The 27,500-nt window shown below is 41.4% G+C and overlaps 3 protein-coding genes across 3 annotated transcripts in view; 2 read left to right on the top strand and 1 right to left on the bottom strand.

Moving 5' to 3' along the window:
- The window catches only part of LOC138951481 (zinc finger protein 90-like), an 11,737-nt gene extending 11,297 nt beyond the window's left edge, over positions 1–440 (top strand). The window contains exon 5 of the mRNA XM_070323083.1: positions 1–440. This exon is cut by the window's left edge and continues 1,930 nt beyond it. The gene's annotated coding sequence lies outside the window, so the exon portion shown is untranslated.
- A 5,046-nt stretch (positions 441–5,486) lies between these two features.
- LOC138951499 (uncharacterized) lies at positions 5,487–19,401 on the bottom strand. The gene is made up of 3 exons (XM_070323104.1): positions 19,238–19,401; positions 10,294–10,435; positions 5,487–7,166 (listed from the first exon to the last, which is right to left on the bottom strand). The coding sequence occupies exons 2-3, from the start codon at positions 10,316–10,318 to the stop codon at positions 6,007–6,009; spliced, it is 1,185 nt and encodes a 394-aa protein (XP_070179205.1). The 5' UTR covers positions 10,319–10,435; positions 19,238–19,401; the 3' UTR covers positions 5,487–6,006.
- Positions 19,402–19,486: 85 nt separating this feature from the next.
- LOC138951496 (uncharacterized) overlaps positions 19,487–27,500 on the top strand; it is a 51,804-nt gene continuing 43,790 nt past the window's right edge. The window contains exons 1-2 of the mRNA XM_070323101.1: positions 19,487–19,690; positions 21,749–21,884. Coding sequence (XP_070179202.1) covers positions 21,764–21,884 — 121 coding nt within the window. The 5' untranslated portion in view covers positions 19,487–19,690; positions 21,749–21,763. The remainder of the gene's footprint in view (positions 19,691–21,748; positions 21,885–27,500) is intronic.

Below are 27,500 nucleotides of genomic sequence, written 5' to 3'. Positions count from 1 at the left end.
CCTTGAATGGTTGAAAACGACGTTAAACACCAAATAAAGAAAGAAAGAAAGTCCCTTTGCATGCCTGAAGGTGGCGAGTATTTTAGTTGTTTTTTTCTTTTGCCATGGCCATGTAACTTGTGAGTAGAATGTTCATCTACTCGCCAAATGATAGTAAAGTTGCTGAAACAAATTGGTTTTTTTGGCTAGTAAAGTTTGCTCTCTGGCGAGTAAATTTTCAGAATCACTTGCCAAATGCCAGTACACCATTTGTTGGACTTTCAGGGCTGCTCTGATGAAAGAGTTCATCCTTCTAAGTCTCGGATTTTCTATCCACTATCTCTGTAAATGTACTACCATTTTGCGACAAACTCCTTTTTAAAACAAAATTATCTCAGATTTGTGGAGCCCTTTCACCTTTACTGTGCTTCCTGGGTCGTGGATGACCCAGAGCATCCCCCCCCCCCCCCCCCCCCCCCCCCCCCCCCCCCCCCCCCGCGGGTTAGGGGGAAGAATTTACCCGATGCTCCCCAGCATGTCGTAAGAGGCGACTAACGGATTCTGTTTCTCTTTTTTCTTGTATAGAATATAGTCAATGTTTGTAAAGATTTTAGTCAAGCAGTATGTAAGAAATGTTAAGTCCTTTGTACTGGAAACTTGCATTCTCCCAGTAAGGTCATATATTGTACTACGTTGCAAGCCCCTGAAGCAATTTTTGAGTCACTTGAGAAAAAGTGACTCTATGTAATCGGTCAGTGTTAGTCTGTCCGGCCGTCTGGCCGTCCGGCCGTCCGTAGACACCACCTTAACGTTGGACTTTTCTCGGAAACTATCAAAGCGATCGGGCTCATATTTTGTTTAGTCGTGACCTCCAATGACCTCTACACTTTAACGATGGTTTCGTTGACCTTTGACCTTTTTCAAGGTCACAGGTCAGCGTCAAAGGAAAAATTAGACATTTTATATCTTTGACAAAGTTCATCGGATGTGATTGAAACTTTGTAGGATTATTCTTTACATCAAAGTATTTACATCTGTAGCCTTTTACGAACGTTATCAGAAAAACAAGGGAGATAACTAGCCTTTTCTGTTCGGCAACACACAACTTAACGTTGGGCTTTTCTCGGAAACTATAAAAGTGACCGGGCTCAAATTTTATGTGAACGTGACTCATTGTGTTGTGAATAGCAATTTCTTCCTGTCCATCTGATGCCTCATATAATATTCAGAACTGCGAAAGTGACTCGATCGAGCGTTTGCTCTTCTTGTTTGATTAATGCTTTTGTGAACAAGAAACAATTAACAAGTGGCTCTATCCCATCTCCCCCCCTTTCCCCGTCGCGATATAACCCTTCGTGGTTGAAAACGACGTTAAACACCAAATAAAGAAAGAAAGAAAGACCCAGAGCATCAAAAGAGTGTCTGTATCTCTAAAAAAACAACACTTCTGGAATGTTTCATGTAATCCTCAAACAACACAGAACCTTTATATCGACCATTTTTTAAAGGATTATCTTTGAAAACAAACAAATAAACAATGACGTCATTTGAACTACACAGTCCGGATATTGTGGGTCGTGGACGACCCATATGGAATTAAAGAAGGCATTTTACGGTTTGTATCCCTATTTCGGATGGCATGAGTCGTGTACGACCCATACTCTGCAAAGAGGCGGTGAAGAGTTTATCCCTATTTGGATGGCGTGGGTCGTGTACGACGCATACTTTTTACGTTGAATCCTTCTTTAGAAAGTATGAGTCGTACACGACCCACAACATCTGGACTGTGTAGTCAAAAGTGTTATCCGGTAAAGGTTAAAGGGGGTTTGATTGTATTAATGTTGAAGTTGCTCATCTGCCTGCATAGACCGGCTCGGTTGGCCTAGTGGTAAGGCGTCCGCCCCGTGATCGGGAGGTCGTGGGTTCGAACCCCGGCCGGGTCATACCTAAGACTTTAAAATTGGCAATCTAGTGGCTGCTCCGCCGGGCGTCTGGCATTATGGGGTTAGTGCTAGGACTGGTTGGTCCGGTGTCAGAATAATGTGACTGGGTGAGACATGAAGCCTGTGCTGCGACTTCTGTCTTGTGTGTGGCGCACGTTATATGTCAAAGCAGCACCGCCCTGATATGGCCCTTCGTGGTCGGCTGGGCGTTAAACAAACAACCCCCCCCCCCCCCCCCCCAACGCGGGTTAGGGGGAAGAATTTACCCGATGCTCCCTAGCATGTCGTAAGAGGCGACTAACAGATTCTGTTTCTCTTTTTACCCTTGTTAAGTGTTTCTTGTATAGAATATAGTCAATTTTTGTAAAGATTTTAGTCAAGCAGTATGTAAGAAATGTTAAGTCCTTTGTACTGGAAACTTTCATTCTCCCAGTAAGGTAATACATTGTACTCCGTCGCGATATAACCTTCGTGGTTGAAAACGACGTTAAACACCAAATAAAGAAAGAATACATTGTACTACGTTGCAAGCCCCTGGAGCAAATTTTTGATTAGTGCTTTTGTGAACAAGAAACAATTGACAAGTGGCTCTATCCCATCTCCCCCCTTTCCCCGTCGCGATATAACCCTCGTGGTTGAAAACGACGTTAAACACCAAATAAATAAAGAAAGAAAGAAAGAAAGAAACAAATCTGTCTGCATATTGCAAGGTAAGAATTTAAAAAAAAAATTTTTATACATGTAATGTCTTGAATACTTTCCTATGGTTTATATATATAAAACTAGTAAGAACAGCGTCAAACAAATTTCCTTTGTACTTCTGTGATACCGAATCATCATTCACTGGTCTTTGAATTCTTTTTCGAAATGAAGGACGTCTGTTTAGCTTCCCATGAGTAGATCTATGTTCAAAGTCTTCACGTGCAAAACATTAAAAGGTGGTCTCCATGTAACTTAATGTGTGGGTCTTTCTGTCTGTTTGTGTCTGTATATTTGGTTTAACATGACTTAATTCAATTTTGATCATGACATCTATATCTATATACGGCTTGTGTCTGTCTGCCTGTCTGTCTGTCTGTCTGTGTGTGTTCGCCATGCACGGCCAAAGTTCTCGATGGATCTGCTTCAAATTTGGTGGGCATATTCAGGTACACCCCGGACACAATCTGGTCGATGAAAATTTTCAACACGTGCTCTCAGCGCGCAGCGCTGAACCGATTTTGGTTTTTCTGTACATCCATTCCCAGTAACTCTTCCTTATCTTCTCCAGTGTTTTGCGCGTTTATCTCCCTTCCTTCGTACGGTGCGAAGCCGGGTATTCGGCTCTACTTCTTCCCCGGCGAAGCGGGTATTCACCTAGTAAACAATATATGGCTTTAAAGGATGTCTAACTCAATCATGATGCTTATTGTAATAAGCAATCCCAGCATGTATATAACTGTGGTTAGCATGATGGCGGACTAAATCGATTTACTCATTTCAGAAAACGATAACAAACAGAAAAACCTGATATGCAAACAAAGAGAAAAGGGAGGGGGTGGTAATACAGGAGACAAAAAAAGAAAGAAAAAAGAACATGGGGCACGAGAGAACAGAAATATAAGCATGAGGGAAAGAGAAGAAGATGAAGAAGACTTGGAGCGCCAATATTTGTGGAGAGTGGATCTCTTAGCAATAATAATCAGGGGCGGACGAGGGGGGGTGTTTCTGGGGTTTCCAGAACCCCCCCCCCCCCCCCCAGCCAAAAAACAAATAAACATTTTGTGTTTTTTGGGGGTATTAATCCGTGACAAAATCTGCTGCCTGAAACTGGTAATGATCATCCTCAGAATGCACCAGATTGCACCATTTTGCATCCCGTCGGCTCGGCGCTTCGCACCCATATCTTCACAATATACTTTTGGAACCCCCCCCCCCCCCCCCCATAAAATGAACTGATCCGCCCCTGATAATTAGTGAACAAAAGACACACACACAAAGTTAATGCGTTTTGTGATCGGGAAAAATGTCACTAAATTGCACAAATATCGAGGCATAGTTCATTAGTCAAAACATCGACAAAATGCATGAGAAAAAAGATGGAGAATAATTGTTCAGGTAGCATATATGTCACATGACAGGGTCAAATAAATATAATGGATAGAATGTAGAGGCTCATTTACGGAACCTGCCCGTCTGTCTAATACATTCTTGTACAGTTATAAATAGTCTGATTGGCATTTCGGGAATATTGCGGGATGCCTTTTAATAATATTTCAACTGAACTCATAATAAACGTATATAATCATTCATCTGTCTTGTGTATTTGCCATTGTGTCTGTGTGTGTGTGTGTGTGATGTTGAGTATAAACGTCCGCTTCCTCTCTTCCTGAACACTTTCAGAATGAAATGGATATGATTCCTGCAGGATGCCACGCATCAAACACACATCTGGCTCGCATCTAACTCACGCATGTTCATTCTCCCACATACAGAAATTGCAATCCAAAACAAGAAAATGTCATACGCGTATTATTCAACACTTCACATAAATATCACGAAGATACACACACAGTCTATACAACATATTTACATATCCAAATAGTCAAGGAATGAACGTCATCAATACATCACGCACAACTTCACGCTAGAATTGTAAAACTTGACTCAACGTCCTCAAACACGAAGGAAACAAAACATACAGTGCAGTCTCGACGGTGTCCAACTGTTCGCTGAACTTAAACTTTCACCGGATCACGCTTTGGACTACACAGTCCGGATGATGCGAGTCATGTACGACCCGTACTTTCCAAAGAACGATTCAACGTAAAAAGTATGGGTCGTACACGACCCACGCCGTCCGAATAAGGATAAACAACGTACAATTCCTTACGTAATTCCATATGGGTTGTTCACGACCCACATCAACCGGACTGTGTAGTTCAGAGTACGTCATCGTTCATTTGTTTGTTTACAAATAAAGATAATCTTTTAAAAGTTGGGCAATGGGATGGTGATTTGAGATTTCATGAAGTCTCAATCAACAAGAAATTCCTCCGAGGTAGGAAAAACACCCCCGTCCTTACCATTCTCACTGCCACCAACTGAGAAGGTTATTTCCCTTTGACCATTAATATGTCCCTCTATAAGTCCTTGTATAATCTTAATCCACCAATAACTCCCTAACCGTGTGTTTGACTGGTCCCAATTTTTGTAAGGACCGTCTCAGGAATGTATAGAACCTGTTCACCAAGTTTGGTGACGATCGGTCCGTTCATTCTTGAGATCTATATGCGAACACAAACACACAAACAAACAAACAAACACATCGACCGAATCCTATACACACCCCTATACCGGGGGTGTAAAAACTCCAAATAGTCAGTTCAGATATAAAGACGATTTTGTGAGGCTCTGGTTCGTCCACGACCCACGAAGCACGGTGAAGGTTCACAATTTTTCAACAGTTTTGCAAAAATGTTTTAGACATCAATCAATCAATCAATCAATATAAGGCTTATATCGCGCGTATTCCGTGGGTACAGTTCTAAGCGCAGGGATTTTTTTAAAACTTTTTTTATGCAATTTATATCGCGCACATATTCAAGGCGCAGGGATTTATTGATGCCGTGTGAGATGGAATTTTTTACACAATACATCACGCATTCACATCGGCCAGCAGATCGCAGCCATTTCGGCGCATATCCTACTTTTCACGGCCTATTATTCCAAGTCACACGGGTATTTTGGTGGACATTTATATCTATGCCTATACAATCTTGCCAGGAAAGACCCTTTTGTCAATCGTGGGATCGTTAACGTGCACACCCCAATGTAGTGTACACGAAGGGACCTCGATTTTTCGTCTCATCCGAAAGACATGCTGATCGATTGTTTGTTCCTCCGGCTAAGCTTTATGATAAAAAGTGAAGAGATACACATAAATAGTGTTAGCACAAAGTCAACATTTAGCTTAGCCTGAGGAACAAAAGATCTATCCTCATGTCAGCATGAATTTGCATTTCAAAACAGTGTTTTCTTAGCTCAGGTATCAGATGCAGTGATCTAGGACAATTCTCGAGCCGAGCTTTGTTCACGACTCTCTTTAGAACGTCGGCTTTTGCACCTTGAGCCTTTTGGGCGATCCACCATTCCCTCTTATCCACTCGTCGATCGCCATTGGCATTGGCTCAGGCTGGGGATCAGAGGTCGCGGATTCCGGGACTTTAAAAGCCTGAGGTCCCTCCTTCGTCCAGAAAGCCAGCCCCTCCAGATGTTTTACCTTGACCTCGATGACGTAGAGATTGCGGACCGCGCCTCCTCTTTGGTTCTGAACCGGATGAAAGATGACAGAGACAGGGTTCTCCAGTGGCTCTCTGGACAGCCACATCATCTCGTCTCGAGCTTTGTTTTGTATGCCAGTACGCAGTGCTTCTTTTTCTGTGTCGCTTAGGCGCACACCTTTGCAAATGAATTTGCCAGTCTTGACTTGTCCTTTCCCTGTGGTCTTTGTAATTTCTTGTTTCTCTTCTTCCAGGCCAATGTAATAGGAGCCACCTTCATCAAGTTTGGCAAAGGCTGTGATGTAACCTGGCAGCTTGCCTCCCTTTTCCATCTTGAACAGCCAATCCAAATGGTGTTTCTGCTCTTCTGCAGACAAGCCTTTTGCTTCTATGTCGATGCTTTCTTGGAATACGCCATCTTTAGTTTCAACTACCTTCCCTTCAATGAAGATTATTTGTTCTTTGTAATCACTTTCCATATCTTCTGCAGTGTCTGCCTGTGGCTGTGCTGATGCTCTCTCGATGTGCTGTTTCACCTGCCCTTGCTTGGCATCTCGCAGTGAACCGTTCCAGGAGACCTTGGTGTGCAGATGAAGAGTGCTGATGTTTTCCCGATCTCGCCGTCTCTGTCTCACCCAAAACAAGACGTGCTCTTTGTCATAGTACTTGGAGTGAAAGTTATCATGAAAGTACGAGTTGTCCGCAATCAAATGGTCCAGCAGTTGATTAATCTTCTCGTCAAAAAAGCTAAGTAGGAAGGGGTCATTTAGATGAATCAATACATAACCAAACCCGTGGTTCAGCAAGGCATTTACTTTTTGCAAAAATCCGTGAAGAAGTCTTTTGTATTCTTCAGAATCTACTTGGTTCTGTGCACCTTTGCAAGCAGCAACTTTGTCCACAAGGTCTGGTGGTGAGAGATAGGAGAATGCACCTGGCACCGTAGTGTTTTGCATGATTCTCTTGCAGCAGGAGCGAACACCTAAAAGAATATAATTATCAACACATAAGAAATGAAATTCTTATAATTGTGTAACTCATATGGTTGGTAACAACAGTGACTAATTCTAGGTGTATATATTCCTGAAACACTATTTGGTATTGTGTTTCTGAAAAGCGTAAGCTTTCTTTTGATACTGTTCTCATTTTTTGTAACTAGTTAAAACATAATCTTCTTCTTCTTCTTCTTCTTCTTCTTCTTCTTCTTCTTCTTCTTCTTCTTCTTCTTCTTCTTTCTTCTTTCTTCTGTCTTCTTCTTCTTCTTCTTCTTCTTCTTCTTCTTCTTCTTCTTCTTCTTCTTCTTCTTCTTCTTCTTCTTCTTCTTCTTCTTCTTCTTCAGCGATCATGGGCTGTGACTCCCACGTACACTCGTGTTTTTTGCACAAGTGGGGTTTTACGTGTGTGAACGTTTTTACCCAGCTATTTAGGCAGCAATAGAGAGGAGCAACTTGAGAGGATGCATGCTTGGTATTTTCATGTTTCTATCATCCACCGATCTCTGACATAGATGACAGGACATTTTCCGTGCGTACTTGGTCTTATGCTTGCGTGAACATGTCGTGCCGAATTCACGGAATTGCCGAATTCGCGAAATCGACAACATTTTTGCCCATTAATTTTGGCGTCAGTAATCGGCAAAACGCTGTCCATTACGCGAGATCGGCTGTGTTCTGCCAAAAATGCGTAAAGGCTTCTAAAATTTGCCAATTTCGCAAAAGCGGCAGCCTGTCTGTTACTTTTTGTGTCACCAGAACATTGCCGCTTAACCTCCCTGTTATGGTTTGTATTGTCTGTGATGATCTGTGTCGAGCATAACTCCGGAAATGTACGAAAACTTCACTTGTTGCCATATCTTATCGATAATTGCTATACCTATCTATTCGAGTATCCAGCTGTCTAAGTGTGATGATATCCCAGGCAAATGAGAAATTTAAAACCAAAACGTGGCTGCCGATTTCGCAAACAAGGGCAAATGTTTGAAGCCGTTACGCGTTATCGGCAAAACGCTGCCGATTTCGTGTAAATAACAGCGGTTTGCCGATTACGCGAAATGGGCAAAAAAGTTGCCGGTTCCGCCGCGAATTCGGCAATTACTTGAATTCGGCACGACATACATACGAAGGGGGATAAGGCACTAGCATATCCTTGGCACAAAGGGTCACAAATCCCAAAAATAAGGCCTTAAAAAAATAAGCCCTTATTTTCAAAATAAGGCCTTATTTTTGAAAATAAGCTCTTAGTATTCTAGAAATAAAGCCTTATTTTGAAAATAAGGCCTTAAAATCTCTAAGTCATAAAAAATGAGGGCGTAAAGACATAAGGCCTTATTCATTTTAAGACCTTAATAAAATAAGGCCTTATTTTCGATAAGGCCTTAGGAAAATAAGGCCTTAAAAAATAAGCCCTTAAAATAAGCCCTTAAAAAAATAAGGCCTTATTTTTTCTGCGCATCATTATTGCTCATCCTAATAGCAATATACAATAACTTAATGACACATATAGACGACAACACACACACACACACATATATACACTCATACGCACGCGCACACTCACAAACGCACATATGCGCGTGAGCGCGAAAAAAGAGATAATAAATGGAACATTATGACACTGGTTGAAATCGGCCCGGTTGTCGCACCTGGACTCTCCTGTACACCTGTACCTACCCTAACACATTTGCAAAAAACACACACACACACACACACACACACACACACACACACACACACACACACACACACTCACACACACATACACATACACGCACTCGTACTCACACAAACAAACACACAAACCTAGACATAAGGACACACAGATACGTAAAGACATTACAACACACAAACACACACACACACGCACGCACGCATGCACGCACGCATGCACGCACGCACGCACACACATAAACACACATCTCTCTCTCTCTCTCTGTCTCTCTCCCTCTTTCTCTCTTTCTATCTTTCTCTCTCTGTCTGTCAGTCTGTCCGTCAGTTCGTTCGTCAGTCCGTCTGTCTATCTATCTGTCTGTCAGCCCGTCTGTTTGTCTGTGTCTCTCTTTCTAACGCCGCTCTCTCTGTGTACCAGCATACAACTGAGAAGCACAAAAATAAGACCTTAAAAAAAGGCCTTATTTTTGTAAGGCCTTATTTCCAATACGACCTTAGAAAAATAAGGCCTTATTTCTGGTAAGGCCTTATTCTGATATAAGGCCTTAAAAAAATAAGGCCTTAAAAAAATAAGCCCATAAAAAATAAGCCCATATTTTAGAAATAATGCCTTATTTCTTGAAAATAAGCCCTTATTTCCTTAAATAAGGCCTTATTCAGTTAAGGCCTTATTTTGGGGATTTTTGACCCTTTGTGCCAAGGATACTTGCAGGTCGGCGCATAGGGAGGTCCAGCTATCCTGCTAAGCTCATTGGAACAGTTCCCAAACCGTGCGGGTGTGGCCTAAACAGCTCCTTCGGTCATGACGAAGCAGGTGTCTCGAAAACGATATCGACATTCGGCTGCTGGCTCCTGTTTGTATCGATTTTCTGTTTATCATTAGCTTCCAATCAGCATAGTAAAAATAATTTTCACTAACAGCATGAACCAATAAACATAAATGATGTGTAACTGTTGTCATAACTTTCAGCACGACTCTCTCTCTCTCACACACAAACATGAATATAACGTAACTTTAAAGGTTTAAAAAAAAAATGTATAAACATCAGGGCCGGACCCAGGGGGGGGTTCCAGGGGTTCCGGAACCCCACCCCTGGAAAAAGCATGTACCTTGCTTTGACTTTTACTAGTTTTAGCACCAAAACAATGCTCTTTACCCTCAAAACAAGGCCCAGAATGCACCAGATTGCACAGATTTTAACCGTTTTTCAAAAATTTTCCGGGGGAGCATGCCCCCGGACCACCCTAGTTCGCGCGCCTGCTTTGCAGGCGTGCGCTTGTGGCTTCGCCACTTCGCTGATTTGCCCCCCCAAAAAAAGGAGGAACCCCCCCCCCCCCCTTACAACTCATTTGGTCCGGCCCTGAACATTACAACAAACTCGCCCCAACAACACCATCTTAACCCTTTCACTTTGTGCTGGTCAGTTCTCGTTTCTGACTCACCCATATTTGAACTTTGGCTGTTCATGGTTTTTGAAAGAGAGATCGATCAAAGATTTTCTTCTGCTTCTTCTTCTCCTGCGTTCCTTGGTAACAACTCCAAGAGACCAAGATGAAAAAGGCTGTTGCTGGGTAGCCGAGCACACTGAAAAGAAAATAGAACGTCCCAAGACAAATGAGAACACACATTTTAACAAAACTTGTCTGCAGGAATATCAAGAATATCAACAGGAATATCCCCTGTGTTTTGTTTGTTCTTTATACTTCTTCTTCTTCTTTTTCATCCACTGTGTCGGGGTGATAAATCTTATCTCTGTTTTAGGACCCTCAGTTTTCAGATTGACTCACTATGAAGATTTTTGTTCTTTCTTTCTTCTGCGTTCGTGGGCTGAAACTCTCCCACTCGTGTTTTTGCACGATTCCAAAAAGCCACAAAAATCGTCAATTTTGATCCACAATTCATTTAAATATTCTGGTTTAGGACAAAAACCCTCACATTTGTTTTAGGATTTTCTCAAGAACCTTAAAATAAAAGTTAAAAAGCTTGCCAAAGAACCAAATCTTAATTTCCGTGCCATCTCTGCCTTTAAAGGCACAGTAAGCCTCCCGTAAACCACAGATACACAGTTCAAACACCCTTCCGTTTGAACGCTCACCAAACGGGAACATCCTATAGGTGCCCTACGTAAAGAGCGAGCAATTTTCAAAGAATTTATTTTTGCGTGGTTTATCTTACCCCTGAGCCATCGTGAACCCGTGTGATCCCTTTTTCACAATGCAGTCGTCAGTTTGTAATTTGAATGCAGCTCGCTGTGAGCTTATCTGCAATAGCACGTTATGTACCTCTGACTTTTCACGAAACAAACGAATGTGGTTCATAAGAACTCTAGCGATGGCTGTTGACTGCTGTCTGCAACGAGAACCACGACCTTGCGTGACCCTGCTTCTCGGTTTTTCTTTTTTCAAACTTTCAAAACTTCGAATTGTACTGATCTTGTCTTGATGAAAAAAGAATTCTTTTATGATTTAAGAATGTTTGTGTTACAAGCTGTCAATTCATTATTTAGATTTTAAAAGTTAGGTCTTGCGCCAAAACGCACCACAGTCCGATTCATTCTGATAATCATCGCTCCACGGTTGAAGGGAAGTAACTCATTTTTAACCTAAGTTCAGGATTAAACTTAGATGGAGACAATCCGAAAAATTAATTCTTTGAAAATTGCTCGCTCTTCACGTAGGGCACCTAGGATGTTCCCGTTTGGTGAGTGTTCAAATGGAAGGGTGTTTGTACTGTGTGTAAAAGCCTGACAGTATCTGCGATGGTTTACGGGAGGCTTACTGTGCCTTTAAGTAAAATCGAGACGGAACGACTATTGAGTAATTGATGTATTTACGAGTTTTACTACCACACCTCTCATATGTTTTTTTTCTTAAAGTGGTTTAATTATTCAGTGACATTGCCAGTTTATTTCTAAAGTTAAAAAACAAAGGATTACTGTACTCACCGATACAAGAACGACACAAGACACTGAATACGAATGTTCGCTTATGAAAGCTTCATCAGGGAAAACAAAAACACAAAAGACAACAAACTTTTAACTTTGTTCATCTTACCACAGTCACTTCGTTGTTTAGATGTGTCGTTCTTGTATCGGTGAGTACAGTAATCCTTTGTTTAATGGTTTAAACACAATTTTATTCAAAATACATGACATGAAACAATTGACAAAAATGCATCTAGGACACGAACTCAAGCAGATGCTTATTTGACGTGACCATAACAATGCTAAGTTACACACATTTCATGATGGTGGACAACACAATTATTAACCAGAAGAACAAAATGTAGGAGGGGGGTATGGGGAACTTAATTAAAACAGGAGGATTTACAGAAAAAAAAGAAAAAAATAAGGTGAGACTATGAATGAAGCGCGTGGGACGAGAACATTGATGCTGAGACATGCAATAAGTAAGTTCAGATAAATGTACATTTTCGTGGAGAGGGCAGCATAGTTCGTTACGAATGTATGGAAGAAAACAACCACACACACACACACACACAAAAGAGAACAGCAAAACAAAAACAAAATCTCAATGATAATTACTACTTCGTTGTTTAGAATTTTCTTTCAAACCTTGTTCGTTCCGTGTTGCGTCTACTTTTTGTTGTCTTTTGTGTTTTTGTTTTCCCTGATGAAGCTTCCATAAGCGAACATTCGTATCGTCTTGTGTCGTTCTTGTATCGGTGAGTACAGTAATCCTTTGTTTTTTAACTTTGTTCATCTTACCACAGTCACTTCGTTGTTTAGATTTTAGAGTTTATTTCTATGAAAACTACAGAAAATGCAATGGATGAATCGCAAAGTAACAGAAAGTCTTTCTTTGATGTCACATTTCGAACAAACGTTTGATGTTTATGGATATGTTATGTTTGGATTAAAAACAAACTCAGTACGCTAAAAAGAATAGAGATACAGAAAAGCGTGTTATCCTGCTCAGCGCGACCATTACCGCACTATTCTGGCTTGTCGATTTCACTGCCTTTGCCACGAGCGGTGGACTGACGAAACTACGAGTATGCGGTTTTGGTAAAAAAAAAAATGCAGTGCGTTCAGTTTCATTCTGTGAGTTCGACATCTTGACTAAATGTTGTTATTTCGCCTTATGCGACTTGTTGTTTAATGTTATGTCCTGTTGTTGTATATAAGTGAACTTATCATACTTACGTGTATGTTCGTTATCAGGCATAAAACAGATGGATATTAAAACAAGTCGCGTAAGGCGAAATTACTACATTCAGTCAAGCTGTGGAATTCACAGAATGAAACTGAACGCACTGCATTTTTTCACAATGACCGTAGTCCGCCGCTCGTGCAAAAGGCAGGGAAATTGACGAGCCTGTTTAGCGCGGTAGTGGTTGTGCTGTGCTGCATAGCACGCTTTTCTGTACCTCTCATAGTTTTAACTTTCTGAGCGTGTTTTTAATTCCAAACTAATCATATCTATATGCTTTTGGAATCAGGAACCGACAAGGAATAAGATGAAATTGTTTTTAAATCGATTTCGGAAATTTTATTTTAATCATAATTTTTATATTTTTTAATTTTCAGAGCTTGTTTTTAATCCGAATATAACATATTTATATGTTTTTGGAATCAGAAAATGATGAAGAATAAAATGAACGTAATTTTGGATCGTTTTATAAAAAAATAATTTTAATTACAATTTTCAGATTTTTAATGACCAAAGTCATTAATTAATTTTTAAGCCTCCAAGCTGAGTTGCAATACCAAAGTCCGGCCTTCGTCGAAGATTGCTTGGCCAAAATTTCAATCAATTTTATTGAAAAATGAGGGTGTGACAGTGCGGCCTCAACTTTGACAAAAAGCCGGAGATGACGTCATCAAAGACATTTATCCCAAAAAATGAAAAAACTGTCTGGGGATATCAAACCCAGGAACTCTCATGTAAAATTTCATAAAGATCGGTGGGTAACATGAATAACACCGAATTCCAATTGTCGCCTAACGTCGAATTGCTCCATTGTCGCCTAATGACGATTTGCCAATTGTCGCCTTACCTAGAATGCCAAATGTCGCCTAATGTCGAATTGCCAATTGTTGCCTAAGACCGAATTCCCATTGTCGTCTAACATAGAATGCCAAATGTCGCCTAATGTCGAATTGCCAATTGTCGCATAAGACCGAATTCCCATTGTCGCCTAACATAGAATGCCAAATGTCGCCTAATGTCGAAGTGCCAACTGGTGCCTAACACCGAATTACTTTTTTTTTAAACTGTTTTTAATCCAATTGTTCACTCCATTACAAAAGGCTGGCATTTGAATATATTTGGTTTACACACGATTTTATTCAGAATTTCACAAGATAAAATGGACTGATTTTACACACAAACAAGCAATATACTTATAGGCAGTGATTAACATGACGTACAAGTACACAGCCTGTCTGTTGTTGGGTGCCACGTTGCCCTGAACGTGAACCCCGCAGTCGTTACACAAGGCATGTCCGCAAGGGACGAAAACTGCTCTTTGGGAGTCCAGCTATATGGCCAAAATTGAAAACCAGCATTATATAAAGTCACAACGAATCAAAGCAAGTTACACAGTTCCGAGTCTGCCACCATGTATACCACATTTGAAGGAAGAAAGAAGGACACCACTTTATATCGACATGAAGACCATGAGTACCGAGGTACAAAGCGCATAGGGAAAACGTTGTCGCGATACCTGTCATGTACGGATGCAGACTGCAGGGGCCGAGCGGTCATCAGAGATGGCGTCTGCAGAGTAACCAACCCTCACTCACACGGACCGCTTCCAGACAACCACTTCAAGATACAAGAAGGTACGGTTAACAAATTGATAGAATGCAAACAGAATAACCTTTCCCTTCTGACAAACGGCGAGGAGATCGCAACTTGGAGGCGTTCGGTGTTGCAGATCAATAATGAGCGACGACTTGCAGTCCTTGGCGAACAACTCACAGGTCAACAAATCGCCCCGCTGGCCTTCGTCAAAAGAGCATGCGCGTTCATTAGGAGATATGCCGAGGATCATGTTGAGACATCAGAATCCCAAACTGACAAAGACGGCAACGCTGATGGACCACGAGAAGGCAACCCAGATAGAGAGCCAGAAACGGACAAGGAAAACGTCAACCACCAGGATGACCAGGACGACACCACAGACCGCAGCAGCTCCCCCACAAGGGCACCCGACAACTCGTGCCCCGTTTGTCTCTTGAACCCCCGGAACGCAGTTTTCATCCCTTTTTATATTTAGTCAAGTTTTGACTAAATATTTTAACATCGAGGGGGAATCGAAACGAGGGTCGTGGTGTATGTGTGTCTGTGCGTGCGTGTGTGTGTGTGTGTGTGTAGAGCGATTCAGACTAAACTACTGGACCGATCTTTATGAAATTTGACATGAGAGTTCCTGGGTATGAAATCCCCATACGTTTTTTTCATTTTTTTGATAAATGTCTTTGATGACGTCATATCCGGCTTTTCGTGAAAGTTGAGGCGGCACTGTCACGCCCTCATTTTTCAACCAAATTGGTTCAAATTTTGGTCAAGTAATCTTCGACAAAGCCCGGGGTTCGGTATTGCATTTCAGCTTGGTGGCTTAAAAATTAATTAATGACTTTGGTCATTAAAAATCGGAAAATTGTAAAAAAAAATAAAAATTTATAAAACGATCCAAATTTACGTTTATCTTATTCTCCATCATTTGCTGATTCCAAAAACATATAAATATGTTATATTCGAATTAAAAACAAGCTCTGAAAATTAAATATATAAAAATTATTATCAAAATGTTTTTTTCGAAATCAATTTAAAAACACTTTCATCTTATTCCTTGTCGGTTCCTGATTCCAAAAATATATAGATATGATATGTTTGGATTAAAAACACGCTCAGAAAGTTAAAACGAAGAGAGGTACAGAAAAGCGTGCTATCCTTCTCAGCGCAACGAATACCCCGCTCTTCTTGTCAATTCCACGGGCACTGCCTTTGCCACGGGCGGTGGAGTGACGATGCTACGAGTATACGGTCTTGCTGCGTTGCGTTGCGTTCAGTTTCATTCTGTGAGTTCGACAGCTACTTGACTAAATATTGTATTTTCGCCTTACGCGACTTGTTATATTTAGTCAAGTTTTGACTAAATATTTTAACATCGAGGGGGAATCGAAACGAGGGTCGTGGTGTATGTGCGTGCGTGTGTGCGTGCGTGTGTGTGTGTGTAGAGCGATTCAGACTAAACTACTGGACCGATCTTTATGAAATTTGACATGAGAGTTCCTGGGTATGAAATCCCCATACGTTTTTTTCATTTTTTTTTATAAATGTCTTTGATGACGTCATATCCGGCTTTTCGTGAAAGTTGAGGCGGCACTGTCACGCCCTCATTTTTCAACCAAATTGGTTCAAATTTTGGTCAAGTAATCTTCGACGAAGCCCGGGGTTCGGTATTGCATTTCAGCTTGGTGGCTTAAAAATTAATTAATGACTTTGGTCATTAAAAATCGGAAAATTGTAAAAAAAAATAAAAATTTATAAAACGATCCAAATTTACGTTTATCTTATTCTCCATCATTTGCTGATTCCAAAAACATATAAATATGTTATATTCGGATTAAAAACAAGCTCTGAAAATTAAATATATAAAAATTATTATCAAAATTAAATTGTCCAAATCAATTTAAAAACACTTTCATCTTATTCCTTGTCGGTTCCTGATTCCAAAAACATATAGATATGATATGTTTGGATTAAAAACACGCTCAGAAAGTTAAAACAAAGAGAGGTACAGAAAAGCGTGCTATCCTTCTTAGCGCAACTACTACCCCGCTCTTCTTGTCAATTTCACTGCCTTTGCCATGAGCGGTGGACTGACGATGCTACGAGTATACGGTCTTGCTGAAAAATGGCAGCTACTTGACTAAATATTGTATTTTCGCCTTACGCGACTTGTTCTTTCTTTATTTGGTGTTTAACGTCGTTTTCAACCACGAAGGTTATATCGCGACGGGGAAAGGGAGGGAGATGGGATAGAGCCACTTGTTAATTGTTTCTTGTTCACAAAAGCACTAATAAAAAAATTGCTCCAGGGGCTTGCAACGTAGTACAATATATGACCTTACTGGGAGAATGCAAGTTTCCAGTACAAAGGACTTAACATTTCTTACATACTGCTTGACTAAAATCTTTACAAAAATTGACTATATTCTATACAAGAAACACTTAACAAGGGTAAAAGGAGAAACAGAATCCGTTAGTCGCCTCTTACGACATGCTGGGGAGCATCGGGTAAATTCTTCCCCCTAACCCGCGGTTTTTTTTTGTCCCTTGCGGACATGCCTTGTGTTACGACAGCGGGGTTCACGTTCAGGGCAACGTGGCACCCAACAACATATGTCACTGCTGCCGCGCCGATATAGCGAGTGTGGTCTGGGTGTTTGGAATGGCACAACACTTTGTTCACATCACGCCAAACTCAACGCGAAATTTACGTAAAATTTACGTGAAGCTCAACATTACCCTTTCTCAATTGTGAATAGAGCTCAACTTGGCGTTCTTTTCTTTATTTTGTGTTCTGTTCTTGGCAATATGTTTGTCACGTTATTTCCCATAAACACGCGGAAGACATTAAGTGAGCTTTCTTTGTCTGTCTAACTATCTTGTCTGTCCGGGACCGTCTGTGTTAGGCGACAATGGGAATTCGGTGTTAGGCGCCATTTGGCAATTCGACATTAGGCGACATTTGGAATTCTATGTTGGGCGACAATGGGAATTCGGTGTTAGGCGCCATTTGGCAATTCGACATTAGGCAACATTTGGAATTCTATGTTAGGCGACAATGGGAATTCGGTGTTAGGCGCCATTTGGCAATTCGACATTAGGCGACATTTGGAATTCTATGTTAGGCGACAATGGGAATTCGGTGTTAGGCGCCATTTGGCAATTCGACATTAGGCGACATTTGGCTAAAGAACAAATTCTAAGTTAGGCGACAAATGGAATTCGGTCTTAGGCGACAATTGCAATTCGGCGTTATTCCGCGTTCCCAGATCGGTCCAGGTGTTTACTCTGAATCGCTCTACACACACACACACACACACACACACACACACACACACACACACACACACACACACACACACACACACACACACACACACACACACACACACACACAGACACACATACACCACGACCCTCGTCTCGATTCCCCCTCTATGTAAAAAGAGGAAAGGCGCAGGAAGGGGCGGTGCTCACGCAGGCGGCAAAGTTAGGTCCAGGGGCAATGTCCCTGAGCGGGGACCCAGGCTACAAAACCCCCTGTAGCTGAAAGGGATGTAGCATTTCTAGATTTTCAGAACCTTAAATGGAAACTGTTCTGTTATACATGTGAGCTTGTGTGAGGGTCCCTTGACAGAGAAAAGTTGTAAATATAGCATTGAAATCCCCCAAATAAAATGGGGTTTACATTTTTAAGTTCATTCGTTAATTTATAAGCTTAGCTTCGAAGCTCAAAGTCAATCCCATAGTCCGGACTTCGTCAAAGATAACTTGATCAAATTTTCAATCAATTAGATCAAAAAAGGAGGGTGTGACAGTGCGGCCTCAACTTTCACCAAAAAAACACCGGGTATGGCGTCATCAAAGACATTTATCCCAAAAAATGAAAAAAACTGTCTGGGGATATCAAACCCAGGAACTCTCATGTAAAATTTCATAAAGATCGGTCCAGGTGTTTACTCTGAATCGCTCTACACACACACACACACACACACACACACACACACACACACACACACACACACACACACACACAGACACACACACACACACACACACACACAGAGACAGACACACACACACACACACAGACACACACACACACACACACATACACAGACACACACACACACACACACACACACACACACACACACACACACACACACACACCCCGACCCTCGTCTCAATTCGCCCTCTATGTTAAAACACTGAGTCAAAACTTGACTAAATGTAAAAAGTGCGAGCTAGACCTCTTTCTGTTCTTACCGTTGTAGTTTACTTACAAGGATAAGCTTTTCGTCAGTTTCATCTATGTGCACAGTCAGGCGTATTATCATAACGTCTGTCCGTGTACACATTCTCTACACAAAAGCGACATTCGAGGGTCGATAGAAACGTTTCGAAGTAATTATTCAAATCATTATTGATCATAATGTCAGACAAGTGATATATGCGATTTGAACACTTAATTGCAACCGAATTTAGAACTTACTCCCAAAACACCGGACGCCATCAAAACTCAAAAACAAGTGTGCACTGGGAGGCACGGTATGGGGTGGGGAGGGGGTGGGGGACGGGGTGCGGGGAGGAGGTTGGCGGTGAAAAAAAATCAGTTTCTTACCACAGCTTCAGAGTGACAGGGAGTGTCGTACGTGGTAATGGGGGAAAGGCGCGTGACTCTCTTCTTTCGCTGGTGTGACGAGATCGGCATACATTCACACATCTATCACGTCCCTCTCCTTTTTAGTCTCTGTCCAGACATTCCCGTATATATATCCCTTTCACTTCCACGAGTCGCATTTAATTTTTGCATTTCATATTTGTCGTCACTGGCTGGCTGTGAAGCAACCAGGAGTGTTCTGGCCCCGTAGTCTTGAAAACGCTGCAACGCCACTTACGTCCGGTAAGTGTTATTTATGAAACACGGGTAAGTCCTCTTATATCACGTCATCACGCGTTGCCGATTGGCTGTACCGAGTCAAAAGGCACTGGCCAAAGCAACAACACCAACACTAACAACGATAACAACAAAGTCATTGGCCTTCTGGAAAGAATTCTACACAAGACTTATTCGGTAAGAACAGTTTCTATTCACTTTTAACATTTAGTTAAGTTTTGACTAAATGTTTTAACATAGAGGGGGAATCGAGACGAGGGTCGTGGTGTGTGTGTGTGTGTGTGTGTGTGTGTGTGTGTGTGTGTGTGTGGAGCGATTCAGAGCAAACTACTGGACCGATCTTCATGAAACTTTACATGAGAGTTCCTGGGAATGATTTCCGATTTTAATGACCAAACTCATTAATGAGTTTTTTTCTCAATTTTTCGATAAATGTCTTAGATAACGTCATATCCGTCTTTTTGTAAAAGTTGAGGCGGCACTGTCACACCCTCATTTTTCAATCAAATTGATTAAAATTTTGGCAAAGCAATCTTCGACGAAGTCCGGACTTTGGTATTGTATTTCAGCTTGGAGGCTAAAAAATTGATATATGAGTTTGGTCATTAAAAAGCTAGAAATCATTATTAAAACCAAAGTTTAAGAAATCGATTCATAAGTAATTGTATCTTATTCGTTGACATTTCCTGATTCCAGGAACATATAGATATATTCGAATTAAAAACAAGCTCTAAAAATTAAAACTATGAAAAATCTAATAATATTAAAATTTCACAAAACGATTTAAAAATAATTTCATCTTATAACGTTCTGATTCCAAAAACATATACATGTAGATATGTTATGTTTGGATAACAAACAAGCTCAGAAAGTTCAAAAGAATTCAGTACAAGGCGATTCACTGAAAAGCGCTATACCCTATCTATAGCTATACTGGCTAGTCACTTTGTGAGCGTGAACGCAGGCCTGCGTGTCACCACGATCCCGAGGTATGAAATTGACAACGCTCTTGAGCATTGTCTTATTGAAAACTGCGGTGAGTTCAATGTCAGTCTTTGAGTTCGACAGATTGACTAAACGTGGTAATTTCGCGTCACGCGACATGACTGTGTCTTTGTTTGTCTTTGTTTTTACATACTTTTACATTCATGTGTGTGTATGTGTGTGTGTATGTGTATGTGTAAGTGTGTGTGTGTGTGTTTTTGTGTACAATTTAGCTTGTGGAGCAAAGCGTTTTTAATGTTGGGGGTGTCTTTGGTCTTTGACATCTGTGTGGACACTTTCCATTAAAAGATTATGCTTTTTACATTTAGTCAAGTTATGACTAAATGTTTTAACATCGAGGGGGGAATCGAGACGAGGGTCGTGGTGTATGTGTGTGTGTGTCTGTGCGTGTGTGTGTGTGTAGAGCGATTCAGACTAAACTACTGGACCGATCTTTATGAAATTTGACATGAGAGTTCCTGGGTATGAAATCCCCGAACTTTTTTTAATTTTTTTGATAAATGTCTTTGATGACGTCATATCCGGCTTTTCGTGAAAGTTGAGGCGGCACTGTCACGCCCTCATTTTTCAACCAAATTGATTGAAATTTTGGTCAAGCAATCTTCGACGAAGCCCGGACTTCGGTATTGCATTTCAGCTAGGTGGCTTAAAAATTAATTGATGACTTTGGTCATTAAAAATCTGAAAATTGTAAAAAAAAATAAAAATTTATAAAACGATCCGAATTTACGTTCATCTTATTCTCCATCATTTTCTGATTCCAAAAACATATAAATATGTTATATTTGGATTAAAAACAAGCTCTGAAAATTAAATGTATAAAAATTATTATCAAAATTAAATTGTCCAAATCAATTTAAAAACACTTTCATCTTATTCCTTGTCGGTTCCTGATTCCAAAAACATATAGATATGATATGTTGGGATTAAAAACACGCTCAGAAAGTTAAAACAAAGAGAGGTACAGAAAAGCGTGCTATCCTTCTTAGCGCAACTATACTACCCCGCTCTTCTTGTCAATTTCACTGCCTTTGCCATGAGCGGTGGACTGACGATGCTACGAGTGTACGGTCTTGCTGAAAAATGGCATTGCGTTCAGTTTCATTCTGTGAGTTCGACAGCTACTTGACTAAATGTGGTATTTTCGCCTTACGCGACTTGTTCTGGTATATCGTAGCGGAATGAAGGACCTTTCTAACAGTATTGATATGATGGTCGTTTGATGTACAGAGTGTCAAAGCAACGATGTACACGAACAAGAAGAAAGCCAGAAAAAAGCTACCCCGAGCATCCAACGGGGATTGGAAGGGGAATGGAGCAATTTTATCTTCCGATGGGGAATCTGACCGATCATCAGGCAGCCCAGGTGTGTATTGATGAAAACCAATTTATCCAGTCATTCTATGAATTCAACCATAGGAACCTCAGAATTATTGCAAGATTTGCTCTGTGAAGTTTTTTTGATAGTTTTATGTTACCGCTACAACATACAAAAGATCTAGGAAAATATAACTTACCATTTCAAAAGTAGGTCAGGTCAAGGTCAAGCTTACCTTTTTTCCCGAATATCAAGCCGTGTGCGCTCTTTGTAGACCAAGTAATCCATATTTTTGGTTAATGTTTTCAGGTTCTGGCATCAGGAATGCTTTCACACGATGATGATAATGATAATATTTTTTGGTATCGTTTAAACAAATTAAAAAACACGACTTTGTGTTAATGTTTTAGTAATAACTAAGAAAAACTTATCCTACTCAGTCACAGCTTGTGACTGTCTTTAGTTATTTATGTCTTGATGTAGGCTGCTCATCGAGTCTTTTGATTGATACAGTTGCACTTTGAAATAGAATTGAAGAGGCTGAAAAAAGGCCGAGTCAGATTTGTATGACCTTGTTCTGAAGCAGTCCACTCAGTCTCTGCACAAATAATGTCACCTTAAGACTTGCAAGTTTCCTTTTGAAGCACAGTGTCAGTTCTGTGCAAAAAAGGCAATGAACTGCACACATTGTATGATTGATGTCTATTTGCTGCTGAATTAGCATCTTTGTACACAAGACAAAACAACTTATTTCTTATATGCACGAACATATCACGTGCCCTGGACCCTGTATCTCTTTTAGTCGTCTGTGTCATTCTCGTCTGCGCACATGACATAAGCGTTGGAACATTCAAGCCCATGGCATTCACCACAAGCAGAGGAGCAATCCAGACCGTGTTTTCTACAACTGCAGCGCTTGGTATCACAGTCAGATTTGCAGTTGCATCTGATGACTGACAGCAGCTTGGAAGGTGCTGGAGGGAGATCAGTGGTACAGGGTACCAGGTTGTCTCCAGCTGTCTTCCAGCCCCAATCTTGAGGTTCCAAGACAGTTCCTGCCCACTCTTGTACTTGTAGATACACACGAAGACTGTGGTATTTTGCTGCAGCAGACGTTGGAGGAAGACAATGCATTTGTAAAAACGAAGTTCCCCCTGCAACTTTCATGCAGAACATGTTGTACCTCAAGTCATCCAGGCAGTCGGGAGATGTTCCATCATAAAGTGAGACAAGTATTTTCTCCCCAGCTTCAGTGCTGTTGCTCGGTGTACAGTCTGTAAGAAACATGGAAGCCAGACTCTTGAGTTCTTTAGATCTCTGAAATTTGCGAAATGCACTTCGCTTGCCTACTCCAAATGGCCTTGACGTTGTGTCGCAACCACTGACAGCATGGATGACTGGTAGGACTTGGCATAGACTGCCAAGACACCTGGTATGCCTGATATTCCATAGCTTGACTGTCTTGGTACTTGTCCTGTGGCTTGGTTCCAAAAAGATGTCACGATGGTTGTCCGAGGCATGGTGACAAAGGAGAACCAGCAAATCAGTGTCGTCTCCTACAACAATAGTAACCTGTGTCTTTGAACTCTCTAGAGCCTGAGCAACTATCATGCAGTCTGCATCTCCGTCAGCACACACCGTCGGACACAAGTTTGCAGCCAGGGCTTCAGAGAGGAGGTTAATGAACCGCTGCTTGTTCTTCTTGTTGGAGAGAAACACACCCTTTCTTGCCTGCAATGACATTTCCGGCTTGAAGACGACTTTAGGTGAACACTTTCCCTTGGCTCGACGGATGTGAGTGACATCCTTGGTAGATGGACCAGAGTTGTATCCATCGAAAACCACGGTTGCATTCTGGAACCTGTGTTGAACAAACTGGACGTAAGATCGTATTATTGCAGCAAATGTTGCACCTCGAGGCCAAGGTATCAGCTGCAGAAGAGCCCCTCCGTCCAGGATGTATTGGACTTCAACATCACACTTTGGTAGCTCTGGCATGTCAACGTTGGCAATTTTCCATATTTCGTCAGCAAGCTGGGACTTGTTTGCTAATCTTGGAAACTACTATTCCCATCCCATGGAATGTGTTGTGACCATCAAGGGTGCTGGAATTATGGTCGACATTGTCAGCGGCGTATTGGAGAAAAGAACTTTGATATCCAGGTATGTCTGTACTCTGAGAAACTGCTGCATTTGCTTCGAACTTTTGTACCTCTGTGTAGGATGAAGTGAATCCCATGGTATTGAGAACATCAATCAGAAACCTTGAACCAAAGTGGTGATGCATTTGGTTACCGAGTCCAACTTGCAATGGGGCAATAACAACTCTCGGACGAGCAGCTTGCACAATCGCCTGGCCGATTGAAGCAATCTTGACGTCCGCATCCTTCTCACTAAATATCGTGCGAAGCAGAACCTGAAGAGACTGAGGAACAAAATCTAGATTCTTGGTCACGGACGCTATGTCATCGGATGTTGGATAGTGGCTGCTTGCTGTTGCAGCTGCTTTAACGTCGTTTCTGATCATCTCAGCCGCAGCCTTCACTACCCTAAGCTTTTCTTCTTCGTCATTTGTTGCTTTGGGAGCGCTAAAAAAATCATGGAGAAGAGTTCTAGCTGTTGTTCGGAATGTTACAACATTGGCTTCTCCATTTACTTCCGTGACAATGATTCTGTCTGCAAACGTTTCCAACAGTTTGTCTTTCATGTGTTGGTGGGTGTACGTTTTTCCTTCTGAGAACTCGTTCATTTTTTCGACGAGTTCACCGATGGTGATTTGCTCGTCATCCTTTTCACATAGGTACTGAACTGTTTGTTCGTACGCATTTCTCTTGTCTGTATCTTTTGGTCGTCCTCTTTGACAAGGCCTTTTAGATGATGATGTTGACGAAGTGACTTGAAACCGCTGTGGGATCTGCTTTCCTGTCCTGAAGTTGACATCACAGGTTTTGTGATAAATAGAATCAGCTGCATGCAAGTCTCTCGCATATTCCAGTCGCCCCCGCACTGTGTCTGACCACTCATCCTGTCTGTTGTCGCACGAGGCAAATACTGAGTCCTGGAACGAAAACGTACGAACCTGGAAGGCTTTGTCAGGCGCGTTTTTGGCTGCAAGATTCGCCATGGTTCCACAGTATAAACAACAAGTAGCAAAGTCAAAGGCATTTTGTTGTGATCGAAGACTTGGACCTGCCTGATCAACTTCATCATGCAATCTCTTCTGTGCTCTCAGGTCTCTTTCAATGACGTGTGTGTTGGTGTAAAGTTTACGACATTCTTTGTGAACTCGTTTTCCCGCGGTCGCTTGCACGCTATCACCTCTTTTCTTGCTTGCACTGTTGATTCCTGTTGACAAGACATGACATATGAACTGACAAACACAAACCGTTGCTCATGTGTGTTTTGCGCGCGTGCGCGAGTGTGCATATATATACCCGATTCATTAATTATACGTAATTTGCATTTTAAACCCGAAAATGATGTTTTACTTAGAACGAGCCATTCATTGTTCTCCGGGATAACGCTGGCAATTATGACCGTCGAGATCTGTGTAAAATGTCATTTGTCATATTTCGGTCTAAAATAAAAATAACGTTTATGTTACGGTTCATTATAATCAGATTTCCAATTTCCTTTTTTTATCGAATGAATGCACAGGTACGCGCTTTATTTGTTTGGCAAATCACATCATTGTGTGTGTGTGTGTGTGTGTGTGTGTGTGTGTGTGTGTGTGTGTGTGTGTGTGTGTGTGTGTGTGTGTGCCGGTGTGGGTGTGTGTGGGTGTGTGTGTGTGTGTGGTTGTGTGTGTGTGTGTGTGTGTTTTGCAAAGAAAGAGAGCTCGGGAAGAGAGAGAGAGAGAGAGAGAGAGAGAGAGAGAGAGAGAGAGAGAGAGAGAGAGAGAGAGAGATTGAGACTGAGAGAGAGAGAGAGATGTCAAAAAACTGCATGAATATTTATGTATTAATCTTCATTGATTGAAACGGACTATTCTGCCCTCACTAATAATCTTAACCAAGCACCAATTGTTTGATTCATTATCGTGAAACAATATTTACCTCTGGCGCCTTCTACTCTCAATGTTGCACTGTCTAGAGGCTTTATAGTGATGTTGCATACAGATTTACATATACAGCAAAGCCCTTCTGTTTCATCCATATCAGAAGCTGCACACACAAAAACACCGAATTATCGAAAACAATTGAGGAATTGGATCAAAACAGCAACACTGTGCAAACGGGGAACCATACAAAAGAATGGAAGCAGACCTCTTTCAAATACAAGTAAACCTTTCTAACGTACTCATCAAATGATTGAACAAAAATGTACATTTGAATGATAAAAAGTCACTGACCTTCATGGATTTGGAGTGTCGACATCCACGAAGTGAAAGTTCAACCACTGACGCCCAAAAAAACGCGGAAACGACGCGATTAAGCAAACGCATTCCAACGGGTCGTAGCATCCTTTGTAACAGGCTCACTAACGATGGTAGGGATGCAGCCAAGACAATCTGAACCATGCCGCTGATAAGGTGTTGAGTGATACGCCGCACACCTTCCCGCTATGGCTGTACAATGTTGCCTGAATGAATGAGAACGTGGGATTAATTATGCTTTATTTAATTTTATCTCAGTAAATAAACCGTAGATTTTCCTAGATCATTTTTATGTTAAAGGGCTAAATTTTCTCTACAAGTAGACATAAAAAAATCAAATCTTGCAATAATTCTTAGGTTGTTTTCTGGGCTGACTAGATAAAATAGTAGATAAGTGTGACAGGGTGAAAGTAGTGCTTCCCCCTGTCACAACAGCCGCTCTGCACTGACAGAGTTGTCTCCCAGTCTTAAGCGTGGACTATTTATAGTAGCCTTACGTTTCTGGTACCGTTTAGAGAGGGGCCGAGTAGCTCAGGTGGTAGACTACATGTACTTGACTTGTTATCCTGGGGTCACGGGTTTGAATCCAGGCCGGTACGGACACGGGTCAACTTTATGTGCAGACTCAGAAACGGTATCCATGTCCCACCCCCGTGTCACCACAGTGGCACGTAAAAAACCTGTCTTTCTTACAAATATGCAGGTGGCTGATTACATCTAAACACACACACACACACACACACACACACACACACACACACACACACACACACACACACACACACACACACACCTGTGTTTCTCATCTTAAGTCGGGGTAACACGCGGGAACATGCCCCTAATGGTTTCACATGCGCATGTCATGCATGCACCAACTAGTATTTCGCAAAACGAACTGTGTTGTGTTTTATTTTTATTTTATTTTGTTATATTTGTTTAAAAAAAAACATTAACACGCCTTTCGACTACTGTCGAACGGCTTCTTATTAAAAACGTCACACCCATATGACTGGGAGAGCGCCTTTCAGCCGCCCAGCCGATCTGAGGGTGTCGCTCCCCTGTCAGGCGACACAATGGTAGCCAACCACTTTAAAAAGAAACACGTGGTCATTTAATTATTGGCGCATATATAATAAATCCACAAAATATGTTACGTGGTACTGTTTTTACATTTAGTCAAGTTTTGACTAAATGTTTTAACATAGAGGGGGGATCGAGACGAGGGTCGTGGTGTATGTGTGTGTGTGTGTGTGCGTGTGTGTGTGTGTGTGTGTGTGTGTGTGTGTGTG

The sequence above is a fragment of the Littorina saxatilis genome, linkage group LG16 (assembly GCF_037325665.1).
Source record: "Littorina saxatilis isolate snail1 linkage group LG16, US_GU_Lsax_2.0, whole genome shotgun sequence".
In the NCBI taxonomy this organism is placed as follows: domain Eukaryota; kingdom Metazoa; phylum Mollusca; class Gastropoda; order Littorinimorpha; family Littorinidae; genus Littorina; species Littorina saxatilis.
This window is presented reverse-complemented; position numbering and strand designations above follow the sequence as displayed.

Bases quoted from the DNA above. Each gene is read 5' to 3' on its own strand.
- LOC138951499 (XM_070323104.1), bottom strand. From the start codon at position 10,318: ATGAACAGCCAAAGTTCAAATATGG. The intron at 7,167-10,293 runs GTGAGTCAGAAA...ATATTCTTTTAG, and splicing joins CAGCCAAAGTTCAAATATGG to GTGTTCGCTCCTGCTGCAAG.